The sequence below is a fragment of the Salmo trutta genome, chromosome 3 (genome assembly GCF_901001165.1).
Source record: "Salmo trutta chromosome 3, fSalTru1.1, whole genome shotgun sequence".
Classification (NCBI taxonomy): Eukaryota; Metazoa; Chordata; class Actinopteri; order Salmoniformes; family Salmonidae; genus Salmo; species Salmo trutta.
Window position 1 is genome coordinate 55031774 of NC_042959.1, and position 13760 is coordinate 55045533.

The 13760-nt window shown below is 43.0% G+C and overlaps 2 protein-coding genes across 2 annotated transcripts in view; both read left to right on the forward strand.

Moving 5' to 3' along the window:
- Nucleotides 1–3656: 3656 nt before the first annotated feature.
- On the forward strand, nucleotides 3657–4906 carry LOC115179316 (protein PTHB1-like). The gene is made up of 4 exons (XM_029740724.1): nucleotides 3657–3906; nucleotides 4010–4086; nucleotides 4567–4620; nucleotides 4773–4906. Exons 1-4 carry the CDS (start codon nucleotides 3702–3704, stop codon nucleotides 4875–4877), a joined length of 441 nt encoding a protein of 146 aa, XP_029596584.1. The 5' UTR covers nucleotides 3657–3701; the 3' UTR covers nucleotides 4878–4906.
- Nucleotides 4907–11979: 7073 nt separating this feature from the next.
- LOC115165607 (protein PTHB1-like) overlaps nucleotides 11980–13760 on the forward strand; it is a 7073-nt gene continuing 5292 nt past the window's right edge. The window contains exons 1-2 of the mRNA XM_029718828.1: nucleotides 11980–11991; nucleotides 12133–12265. Of these exons, the coding sequence (XP_029574688.1) occupies nucleotides 11980–11991; nucleotides 12133–12265 (145 nt within the window). The remainder of the gene's footprint in view (nucleotides 11992–12132; nucleotides 12266–13760) is intronic.

Consider the following 13760-nt stretch of genomic DNA (forward strand, 5'->3'; position numbering starts at 1 on the left):
CTTGGTCGACCAAGATTTTTTTTTAGTCGGGTACAGCCTTACATTTTGGAGTCACTTATTATAAATATGAATATAATATGTTTCTAAACACTTTTTAAATTAATTTGGATGTTACCATGATTACAGATAATCCTGACTGAATCATGACTAATGATGAGTGAGAAAGTTACAGAAGGTCAAAAATCACACCCCCTAGACATGCTAACCTCCCCTGTTGGTAATGGTGAGAGATTAGCATGTCTAGGGGGTATGATCTTTGACCATCTGTAACTTTCTCACTCATCCTTATACCCAATTAATTCAGGATAATGCTTAATCATGGTAGCATCCAAATTAATGTAGAACTGTTTAGAAGCATATTCTAGTCCTATTTGTACTGAAAAAAAATATAAATGCAACATGCAACAATTTCTAAGATTTTATTGAGTTCATATGAGGAAATCAGTCAATTGAAATTAATTCATTGGGCCCTAATCTATGTATTTTCCATGACTTGGAATACAGATACCTTTTTAAAAAATGGGCCTCACAATGGACCTCAGGATCTCGTCAATATATTACTGTGCATTCAAATTGCCATCAATAAAATGCAATTGTATTTGTAGCTTATGTCTGCTCATACCATAACCCCACCGCCACCATGGGGCACTCTGTTCACAACGTTGACGTCAGCAATCCACTCGCCCACACAACGCCATACATGTGTTCTGGGGTTGTGAGGCCGGTTGGACATACTGCCAAATTCTCTAAAAACAACGTTGGCGGCAGCTTATGGTAGAGAAATGAACATTCAATTCTCTGGCAAAAGCTCTGGTGGACATTCCTGCAGTCAGCATGCCAATTGCACGCTCCCTCAAAACTTGAGACCTCTGTGGCATTGTGTTGTGTGAATAAACTGCACATTTTAGTTGCCTTTTATTGTCCCCAGCACAAGGTGCACCTGTGTAATGAGCATGCTGTTTAATCAGCTTCTTGATATGCCACACCTGTCAGGTGGATGGATTATCTTGACAAAGGAGAAATGCTCACTAACAGGGATGTAAACAAATTTGTGCACACAATTTGAGAGAAATAAGCTTTTTGTGCATATGGAAAATTTCTGGAATCTTTTAAATCAGCTCATTAAACATGGGAACAACACTTTACATGTTGCGTTTATATTTTTGTTACAGTTGGAGTTGGAAGTTTACATACACCTTAGCCAAATACATTTAAACTCAGTTTTTCACAATTCCTGACATTTAATCCTAGTAAGAATTCCCTGTCTTAGGTCAGTTAGGATCACCACTTTAAGAATGTGAAATCTCAGAATAATAGTGGAGAGAATAATTTATTTCAGCTTTTACATACACTCACGTTTACATACACTCAATTAGTATTTGGTAGCATTGCCTTTAAATTGTTTAACTTGGGTCAAATGTTTCGGGTAGCCTTCCACAAGCTTCCCACAATATGTTGGGTGAATTTTGGCCCATTCCTCCTGACAGAGCTGGTGTAACTGAGTCAGGTTTGTAGGCCTCCTTGCTCGCACACACTCTTTCAGTTCTGCCTATACATTTTCTATGGGATTGAGGTCAGGGCTTTGTGATGGTCACTCCAATACCTTGACTTTGTTGTCCTTAAGCCATTTTTCCACAACTTTGGAAGTATGCTTGGGGTAATTGTTCATTTACGACCAAGCTTTAACTTCCTGACTGATGTCTTGAGATGTTGCTTCAATATATAAACATAATTTTCCTGCCTCATGATGCCATCTATTTTGTGAAGTGCACCAGTCCCTCCTGCAGCAAAGCACCCCCACAACATGATGCTGCCACCCCCGTGCTTCACGGTTGAGATGGTGTACTTCGGCTTGCAAGCCTCCCCCTTTTTCCTCCAAACATAACGATGGTCATTATGGCCAAACGGTTCTATTTTTGTTTCATCAGACCAGAGGACATTTCTCCAAAAAGTACGATCTTTGTCCCCATGTGCAGTTGCAAACCGTAGTCTGGCTTTTTTATGGAGGTTTTGGAGCAGTGGCTTCTTCCTTGCTGAGCGGCTTTTCAGGTTATGTCGATATAGGACTAATTTTACTGTGGATACATATACTTTTGTACCCGTTTCCTCCAGCATCTCTACAAGGTCCTTTGCTGCTGTTCTGGGATTGATTTACACTTTTCGCACCAAAGTTCGTTCATCTCTAGGAGACAGAACACGTCTCCTTCCTGAGCGGTATGACAGCTGCGTAGTTCCATGGTGTTTATACTTGCGTACTATTGTTTGCACAGATGAACGTGGTACCTTCAGTCGTTTGGAAAGTGCTCCCAAGGATGAACCAGACTTGTGGAGGTCTACAAGGTCTTGGCTGATTTCTTTTGATTTTCCCATGATGTCAAGCAAAGAGGCACTGAGTTTGAAGGTAAGCCTCCAATTGACTCAAATTATGTCAATTAGCCTATCAGAAGCTTCTAAAACCATGACATCATTTAAAGGAATTTTCCAAGCTGTTTAAAGGCACAGTCAACTTAGTGTATGTAAACTGACCCACTGGAAATGTGATACAGTGAATTATAAGTGAAATAATCTGTAAACAATTGTTGGAAAAATTACTTGTGTCGTGCACAAAGTAGATGTTTTAACCAGAACTATAGTTTGTTAACAAGAAATTTGTGGAGTGGTTGAAAAACAAGTATTAATGACTCCAACCTAAGTGTATGTAAACTTCTGATTTTAACTGTAAGTGTACAATAAAAGTGATTCCAAAATGACACTACATTATTTACCATTCATTTCTATTGGGCACTAAATCATCTGAAACACAACCAAACAAACTACAAATTCATCCAACAAGTTTGTAGAGTCACAAGCTTAATGTAATCATTGCGTGCTAGGAATATGGGACCAAATACTAAACTTTTGACTACTTTATTTATAAGAAATTGTAAGAGTGTTAATCATTTTGACCTCTACCTTTTTGAGGAAGAAAAATATTACTTATTAAACAAAATCTCTTTCCATGGGCACTTGTATTACTATAAAATAGAATTTCCCAAATGAGTTTTTGCATACAATATAGCTCAGTATTTGAATCATCTTTTTAATCCAGTCATTATTGCTCATCTTTATCAAGGGACCCACTGTCGGTCTCCCTGGGGTGGGGGGACAAATAACTTCCTCTCATTGAGACTTTCTGGTTCGAATAATGATTGAATAACACTGAAAAATACCTTGCATGTGGACAAAAGGGAAACGAAAGGCTTGAACTGAAACACAAGCACTTTGATAGAATAGTGATAACATGTTATTTGGATGGCTGAGTGGGTAGGTCAATCCCTCCCCTGTGGTGGCAGGGCTGCTGCTACATATGGTGGGCTTTAAAAATGGGGGAGGGCGAGGGAGTAGTTGTGAATGTGTCCTTGCAGCAATAAAAGGGGGGTTTATGCCCCCTCCCCAGTCACCCTCTCCTGCAGGTGTGGGACTTACTACTCCTCTGGGCTGGAAACCCCCTGTGTGTTACTGCCTCACTGCCCTGGCACCACAACACATCTGCAACCAGTTACACACACTGCATCACCTAACTAGTTTTTCTTCTGTCTATTTCATTCTTGTTCTATCTTCTCTATCTCTGAATGATGAGTGCTGAAAAGCTGCTATGAAACTGTTTCTTTCCTCACATAAATCATATACTGTTGCAGTTTTTCTGTTTCTGACTGAGGCAGATGTTTCAGCCCCCCCATAGGGACCTGAAGAGTGTGGTGGTGACCCTGAGCAATGAGGGCCACCTGCAGTGTTCCTACATGGGCACGGACCCCTCCTTCTTCTCCACGCCCAAGGTGGACGCCCGCGAACAGGACTACTCCCAGATCGACACTGAGATGAAGAGTCTGCAGAGAGTCATCAGACAGGCCACCAGGACCCAGGCTGGTAGGACACGCGTGCACACACACAGACACACACCGTGAACAGTCTTTGTGTGTATTTGTGTATTGTAGGTTATTTCCTGACTCTTTCTTCTTCTCTGTCGTAGATATTCTTCCTGTAGCAGAGACGGATGAGGATCTGACTGTTACAGCCACAGTCTCCACTAACATGGACTGCACATCGGTGAACACACACACACACACACACACACACAAACAAACACACTGAAATGGACACAGAAGTTTGTTTTATTATCCTTGTGGGGACCAAACAATCGAATCCCACTCAGCATCCTATTTTCTCTAACCCTTCAAATCAAATGTATTTATAAAGTCCTTTTTACATCAGCAGAAACTCATCTTAAAACCCCAAGCAGCAAGCAACACAGATGTAGAAGCACAACCGAGCTCTAACTTTAACCCCTAATCCTAACTCCTAAACCTAACCCCTAACCCTAATTATAAACCTAATCCCTAAGCCTAAAATAGCCCTTTTCCTTGTGGCGACCGGCGAAATGTCCCCACTTGTCCTAACTTTCTTTGTTTTTACGATTCTTGTGAGGACTTCTGGTCCCCACAAGGATAGTAAAACCAAACACACACACACAATATGAAGGCTACACATACAGACTGGTATATCCTGACGTTCTCTCTGTCTCTGTAGCAAGCGCTCATCCCGGACATTGATAGTCTACCCGTCCCATCAGTCACAGTGAAGGTATGTGTCGCACACATCAAGGCAAATTTTATTTGACTCACTCAGTCTAACTGTTTAAGCTGCAACTTGAGTAATGAAATCTGAAACTTCTAAATGTCTTCCTCTTTTGTTTCTCTTTTTCTCCTCCCTCTCCATCCGTCTCTCTTTCTCAGATCAAGGTGACGAGTCGCTGTGCGTTGCAGGGTCCTAAACTGACTCTGTGTTCAGCCTCCTCTGGCTGTCACCCAGGATCAGCTTGTGTTGGAACCTTTGGCTAAGTCTCTGATGAAAGTCAGCCATCTCTTTTCTCTCTCTCTCTCTCTCTCTCTCTCTCTCTCTCTCTCTCTCTCTCTCTCTCTCTCTCTCTCTCTCTCTCTCTCTCTCTCTCTCTCTCTCTCTCTCTCCTTATCTTTATAGAGAGCAAGAGTGAGTGAATGAAAGAACGTGTGCTTTCCTCTGTGGGCTCAGACATTATCAGTATGGGACAGCAGACATGAAAGGTTCCATAATCTGAATGAATGAAACGGAGGTACATGGTCACCTTGACACGGTCAAGCAAACACTGTAAACTCTCACCCAAAGCAAACAGAACAGTCTGCTACCGCAACCTTCCCAATTCCTAGAAACAGGTTTCATATCAGTTTTATCACAGTGTCTGAGAGCAGTGCAAAGAGACTGATGTACTTGGAGCTTTTGTGATGAAAAGCTGAAACATGTTGATGTAGGAACATTTGAAGAAAAGTCTGGTCACCCTAAAAGTGTTTAGTCCTGTATGTCTGCATAGTTGGGATCCATTTTTCCACTAGCCTCCTGTAGTTTAGTAGAGGTGTTGGAGATTATAGAACCACATTTTGAAGCAAATGTTGCCCTCACCATTAAGATGGCTGTAAGTCATGACAGCTAAAAGATTAGTTAGGTGATGCGTATGTAACCATGGCAGTCATCACAACACAGCAGATTAAACACACACACTGTGAACCAGCAATGACTCGTCTGTTTATGCCACGCTTTTTGTCTCCCACACACAGAAACCTGCCGCTGCTCTCCACCAGTCTATCAGCAGCCCTCTGCTGTGAAACCCAGGCCCCTAACCACGCACACACACAAACACACACCCACTCCTCTACCCTACCTGACCCCACCATGGTCGTGTTTGGCTAAGGATAGATACGTTTGGCGTTGGATATCCAGGACCACCTAGATGTACAGCCAGTCAAACCTTTTTAACAGGACTTTTGACTCATTGAATGATTTTGTCCAGAATGAGCGGATTTGGCCCATACTGTGTCTTGTTGAAGTGCATAGTGTAGTGTACACACACATACCACATGTTTTGGTTTCTCTCTCCCTCTGTCTCTCAATCTACTATATAGCTATAAACTCCATCTGTCTCTGAGTCCCACTCTCTCTTTCTCCTCCTCTGTCTCTCTGTTGTCACCTTTATCTCTCCATCTCCCACACGTTCTGCCTTTTAGCTTTCTCTCTACAGATCTCTCTCTCACACTCACTCCCTTCCTCTGACGTCTTGTCCGTGTGTTTTATCCTGGGTAATGGGGAGCTGGAGCTGCCCAGTTAGCCTCTGTGTGTTGGAGTGTGTGAGTTTGGCACAGACCAACAGACCAATGCCCATATGTCTTTGATTCTTTGACTGTGTGTGTGTGTGTGCGCCACCGCAGGATGCTCTGTTTAGAAACTCCATCCCTCCGCTCAGCTTGGTCTGTCCTGGGTTCGTGGGGGAGGCAGCGCCTTCTGATTTTTATTGTTATTTCACTCTTTATTCGTCTCAGATGGCAACCCAGTCCCCCTGTCCACCATCACACTACCTTCTTTGTTCTCTCTATGTCTCTCTCTCTTCTTTCCCTTCTTACAGGTTTGGTAGTCTGATTTAAATCACTAAATAGTGAATTTGTAGATAAGAGCCAAGTATTCCATTAATACACAATACACATTGACAGTAACACCCCCCCCCCACACACACACACACACGCATGCAAACACCTCAAAGAGATGGCATGCACATAGCTTTGATCCTGGAGAGCTGCGGTGTCTGCTAGTTTTCAGCCTTACCTCATAATCATCATACGATATAGACCTGGGAAACCTGGTGGATTGTTAAGCCTGTCAGTGTGCCAGGTAGAAATCTAAACCAGTCAACTGGGCAGCTCTCAAGGACTCACCCCCCCCACACTGATATGATAGTAGTTGCAACCAAAAAAGTGTTAAACAAATCAAAATATATTTGAGATTTGAGATTCTTCAAATAGCCACCCTTTGCCTTGACAGCTTTGCACACTCTTGGCATTCTCTCAACCACCTTCACCTGGAATACTTTTCCAACAGTCTTGAAGGAGTTCCCACATATGCTGAGCACTTGTTGGCTGCTTTTCCTTCACTCTGCGGTCCGACTCATCCCAAACCATCTCAATTTGGTTGAGGTCGGGGGATTGTGGAGACCAGGTCATCTGATGCAGCGCTCCATCACTCTCCTTGGAAAAATAGCCTTTACACGGCCTGGAGGTGTGTTGGGTCATTGTCCTGTTGAAATCAAATGATAGTCCCACTAAGCGCAAACCAGATGGGATGGTGTATCGCTGCAGAATGCTGTGGTAGCCATGCTGGTTAAGTGTGCCTTGAATTCTAAATAAATCACAGACAGTGTCACCAGCAAACCATCCCCACACCATAACACCTCCTCCTCCATTCTTTATGGTGGGAAATACACATGTGGAGATCATCCGTTCACCCACACCGTGTCTCTCAAAGACATAGCGGTTGAAACCAAAAATCTCCAATTTGGACTCCAGACCAAAGGACAAATTTCCACCAGTCTAATGTCCATTGCTCGTGTTTCTTGGCCCAAGCAAATCTTTTCTTCTTATTGGTGTCCTTTAGCAGTGGTTTCTTTGCAGAAACTGTTGTTTATCTTTGATTATTTGAGCTGTTCTTGCTATAATATGGACTTGGTAAAATACCATCTTCTGTATACCACCCCTACCTTGTCACAACACAACTGATTGGCTCAAACGCATTAAGGCATTAACAGGCATACCTGTTAATTGAAATGCATTGCAGGTGACTATCTCATGAAGCAGGTTGAGAGAATGCCAAGAGTGTGCAAAGCTGTCATCGAGGCAAAGGGTGGCTAAAATATATTTAGATTTGTTTAACACTTTTTTGGTTACTACATGATTCCATATGTGTTATTTTATAGTTTTGATGTCTTCACTAATATTCTACAATGTATGAGTAGGTGTTCTAAAACTTTTGTCCGGTAGTGTATGTAAAGTCTTATCTGATGGTCCTGCTTCGTGGAGAGAATTTTAACTACAACAGAGAGGCTTTGAATGGATTGCTCTAACAGACCTTACACGGGGATGTGACCTAAGTCTTGACCCGAAAAAGGTCAAAGGTGGCCATTTAGCGCCCTGCTGATCTTCACCCGAGATCCCTAATGGGTCTCTGCAAGTGTCAGTATGTGCCCCCACACACACACCCTAACACTAAAACACTACACCGTTTAATACTCTTGCAGACACTCTCTCACACACATGCACAAACATTCTCTCTTTTACAGTCTCTTTCACAGTCTCACACATGCTCACACACACAATGATTCTCTCAGTGGAGCGCGCACACACTCTTTGCACCCCAAACACCCTCAACACACTTTCCCTCTCTGCTCTCAGTGTGTGATGTGCATTACCCTGCCGACCCTTCTTGACCCGTCTTCTCCCAGGGGTGGGTGGCCGAGGTCACCTAAGGTCAAAGCGAAATGTCTTCCGCTTAACTCAGGCCCTGAGGGAAGGAGTGAGTGTGAGAACGAAGGAGAGGGGGGAAGGAGATACGAGGGGGATTTGTGTCCTCCTCCTTTGTTGTTATTGTTGTTCTACGCTGGGCGCTAATGGTGTGGTAACACTTAGACTGTCTGGTCACTATTTGCTCGCGGTGTCGGGGTCGAGGGGTTAAAAGCAAGCCTGCCCCCGTTTTTGAAAAGTAGAGTGATGGAGGGAGAGGGCTCGTCACGCTGTCAGAGCGTCTGACGGAGCGCAGAGAAAGTGCTGGCCCTTTTGGCTTCTCTGCCTCTTCTCCCACTCCTGTCTTTTTCTTCCTTTGACGCTCTCTCCCCTCGTAATCTGTTTCTTCCTTTTTTTCTCCACTCAGCCACCGTCTCTCCTCCTCTCTGGCGCTGTGTATGCTCATGTTAAGGATTCTTGTCTGACGTTTTGACTGCCTCCATATATAGTTGAACGGTGTTGGAGTTGGTGCTACAGAACACACTACCCTCCTGGGCCCCATGTCAGCAGGAAGAGCCAGGGACAGAGAAGAATACAAAGAGAGAGTTGGAGAAGAGGGAAACAAACGACCTGCCAACCTGTACGCATTTTGCGTACCATGCACGCAATTTGAGGTCAAAGTACGCTGGTACGAAAAACACTCCTAAAGTACCAATAGGGTGTAATTGCAGACTGCAATTTGGGGTGTTTCTTGATGTGGGTGCTCCTGAATATCAGGAAACGCTCATTGGTGCCTGTGATTGGTCAGTCAATTGATACCTGCCATTGGTCAGTTCCGGTTTTATGAGAATGATGGTTTTTCGACACAGATGATTTGTTTCATAACAGGTTAGGATAACTAGCGTGGCAGGTTAGGATAATTAACGTGGCAGGTTAGCTAAATTAGCATGGCATGTTAGGAGAATGAGGTTCAGGTTAGGAAAAGGGTCAGAGTTCGCTACAATACTACAGTTGTCAACAACTGTCGTCCCCGATGCGAAACATTAACGGCCACGGACCAACGGCGAGCATCAATGGGTGTAACTTGACACCAAGAAACAGCGATGTAAAAAACCCCGCCCCTAATTGCGCTAAAACATTCCTTCACAGGAAGTTATGTTAGACTGTTAAAGATTAGTAGGCCTATGTTAATGAATCAATTCTTCATCTGTCTTCTTGATATCGCTGTATGTCAACAGTAGGCTGCTAATGATGTGGTTATAGTCAGTTCACCAACGGCAACAAGGCATGTTGAATGAATGGTAGTCTAGTAGTCAGACCGAACTTGATGGATGAGGTCAGGGATGGAGATCTGGAACTAGCTCGTATATACCTAGTTCAGTTGTTTCATATTCAAAATAGCCTACAGTAAGCTAGACTATTACAGTAAGCTAGACTATTACAGTAAGCTAGACTGTTACAGTAAGCTAGACTATTACAGTAAGCTAGACTACTGCAGTAAGCTAGACTACTGCAGTAAGCTAGACTACTGCAGTAAACTAGACTACTGCAGTAAACTAGACTACTGCAGTAAACTAGACTACTACATTGCATCCAGTAATTGAGTTATTCAGATGTTTTATTTTCTCCCCAAACAAAATGAAGAAGCCAGTTTACATTTTCACTAGACTGTCCACATAAAGACAGCAATTAATTAGAATAATAATAAATGTAACCTAGAAAAATGTGAAAGTGTCAATGAGACCACCTCAATTTAATTTAGTAGGGTGTCCCATCAATAACACATCTTTTGACCAATGGGTAAAATAACACAATTGTGTAAATAATCCTATAAGAAAACCGATGGTCCAAACCTCACCTCCCTATCACAATCCATTCAAAAGTTATTGTAGGTTTTACTCTTGTAGTATGGCCAGAATTAGGGTGATTAAATCAATGGAAAGAAAGTGGTGAAAATTCAGGAAAATGTTATTGCATTATCTAGCCTGGATTCTGTGCAAGAATTAAGGCTACTGGCTACCTGACAGGCTCACTTTTTCCCGTTCAACATCTTTCTTCTTGAATCCGCAGGACATAAAAATATAGAGGTTAGATGGATATGGATTTTGAGACATGACGTTAGGTTACAAAATCAAACTTTTTTTATATAATGTTATTGACATGTTAGAGAAATACCCCCCTGAACCCCTGAACATTTCAGAACATGACTAATCATATTTGTCTTGGTAAAATGTATTCGACACAAGACTTCTGTGTTGGCTCCATTGTTTGATATAATTTAAGACTCTAGGTTTCAGGAAATGGCAGTTGCAGGTTTTTCAAAAATGCTAAATGCTCCAACTTCCTGAGAGGGAAGTTGACTGACTCCCTAAAGACCTCCCCCCTATCTAACATTAGGCCTACATCAGCACCACCTTGTCAGAAAATCTTAGGGAGAGCCCCATATTGTACATTTAAACGTATTTCTAGTTAGCTACTGAAGCACAACCAATGACCAAGTACCCAACAGTCTAGCCTACCGTTCCTAGTGAGCCAGTTTTCTGCCAAAATCATTATCAGGCTAAGAAAGGTGCATTTGCTTATGGTTTGAGCAGTGTGGGTGTCGCGCCACTGCACTGAAGTGGTAAAATTCTCAGTGGTGGAAAAAGTAGCCAATTGTCATACTTCAGTAAAAGTAAAGATACCTTAATAGAAAATGACTCAAGTAAAAGTGAAAGTCACCCAATAAAATACTACTTGATTAAAAGTATTAAAGTATTTTGTTTCTAAATATACTTAAATATGCTAAATATAAAAGTTTATTTAATTGCAAAAATATATGTATCAAACGTAAAGGTATAAATCATTTCAAATTGCTTATATTAAGCAAACCAGACACCACCATTTTTATTTTTTGACTGATAGCCATGAGCACACTCCAACACACAGACATAATTTACAAACAAAGCATTTGTATTTAGTGAGTCCGCCAGACCAGAGGCAGTAGAGATGACCAGGGATGTTTGGGTTGATAAGTGTGTGAATTGAACAATTTCCCAGTCCTGCTAAGCATTAAAAATGTAATGAGTACTTTTGGGTGTCAGGGAAAATGTATGGAGTAGAAAGTACATTTTTTCGCTTTTGGAATGTACATTGTATTTTTACTTAAGTATTTTACACCACTGAAAATTCTTCATGGTTGGCAGGTTTGAGACAAGGAAAGACAGACAGATTGACAATGGCTAGATGGTCTGTGAAATCCCTTCACTACAGACAGATAGAGAGCAGGACGTAGACATACTGAGTGCTTGATATGTGTGTAGTGGGGAATCCTGGCACATTCCCCTGGTTCAGTCACCTGTGGGCCCTACTCTGCTCTGGGCTCCATACGTCACGCCCCATTACCACACCATCTGACGTATGGTCCGTGTGCCCATTCAAACAGGGCTGTGTGTAACTTGTGTGTGTAACTTGGCTCGACCTCTCTCCAAAGCCATTAGCTGAAATCTGGCCTTTCCTCCCAGGCTGTTTTTGATCCCCATATACCTTCCCTCTCTGACTCTGTTAGGGTATTAGAACTGGACTCAGATCATCACCCTTTCTCTGTGTGTATGTTAGAGTTGTCTGGTTAATGTTGTTAACCCTGCTGTCTTCACCTCTGGTTGAGATGTTTGAGCATGTAACCATGTGTGAGACTGAGAGTATGTGACTGTGTGTATGTTTTTAGCCCTGGGTAGTCTGCTTAGTGTTGAGAATACTGTTTCCTGTCCTTTCCACACTTGTTAAAGTGCTGAGTCGTCATGTGTCTGTGTTTTGACAGTGGTGTTGTGTGTCTAAAACGGTGTTGTTATTTTTTTTTACCACTGTGGTGGCGTTCTCTGCCTTCCTGAATGGGCAGTATCCACCAGCAGACCTGCCGGGAGACGTGGCCGTATCGTACAGCTCTCCTACAGGTACACACACTGACAACCTCTCCTACAACCTGCCGGGAGACGTGGCCGTATCGTACAGCTCTCCTACAGGTACACACACTGACATCCTCTCCTACAACCTGCCGGGAGACGTGGCCGTATCGTACAGCTCTCCTACAGGTACACACACTGACATCCTCTCCTACAACCTGCCGGGAGACGTGGCCGTATCGTACAGCTCTCCTACAGGTACACACACTGACATCCTCTCCTACAACCTGCCGGGAGACGTGGCCGTATCGTACAGCTCTCCTACAGGTACACACACTGACAACCTCTCCTACAACCTGTCGGGAAACATATCACACTTGCCTCATCTCTCTCATGAATTGATGCTTTTACGTTTCCCTGTCTGTGACTTATCTTACAGTAAGTCCACAGACGCCTGTCTGTAACACCTCTGACATCTGGCTAACAGTACTGACATATGTCTGTTACGAGATGGACTGAGAGTAACACCGCTGATAGTTGGCTGTAACAGTACTGACATCTGGCTGTAGCAGCTCTGTACCCTTTAAAACCACTGAATGGGTAACAGCGGACTGAACTCAGCACTGTATCCATCGAAGCATCTGGTTCACGGCAGTATGTATTTCTGGAAGACATTACTCTCCCCTCTAACCAACAAAACCCCTCTTTATTTCAATTAAAATGTCATTGGGTTTTATTATTTCATTTGATTCAAAGCGGCGCACAAAAAAAAAGCGGCATTTGTACTATTGTTTCCCTTGGACTGTCTGTTGGCAGCGCCTTGTGGAAAGGTTCCCTGAAAGCACATTAAATGTGAAATGGCTTGGAAATATTGAGACGTTTTTTTTGTAATTTTATTGTGATGCTAAAAATAGCGGGGTGGAAAGAGAGGAGTCTGGAGTTTTTCACAGGACCTTCCAGAGATGGCTGCCCTGTGTTTTGATCAGTAAGACATTACTTAGATCACAGGTAGGGCTCACAGTAACAGAGAGAAGAGATGAGCAGGGGAAGGAGGGATGGCTACACACACACACACACACACACACACACACACACACACACACACACACACACACACACACACACACCTGTGGATAGATGACTGTTTAGACAGAGCAGTGTTAATCTTCATTAGCGCTCTCCTCCACTCCTCTCCTCTGAATGCCTGGCTGGAATGGGAGGAATGCAGCAGTCTATACTGGGGGCTTTCTCTCTTTCTGCCGCTGCACCCAGAGGCAACGATTACAACTCACAACTCTCTGTTACTGTCTACACTCCTTTCCCATCAAAGGGATTTGCGGTAGTGCTCTCCCACTGTCCACTATCTAATGTAGTAGGGCCATCCACTGTCTCAGTTATTTCACATTCATTTTTAATCACACCAGCCTCTACGTGTTGTGTTTGTTTGTTTACGGAATATCTCTGTCTGTCTATTTCCCCTCTATCTGTATATTTATCCTGTGTTCGGTTCCATTTGACCTGTGCTAAATCCCTGCCCCGCTCTCCT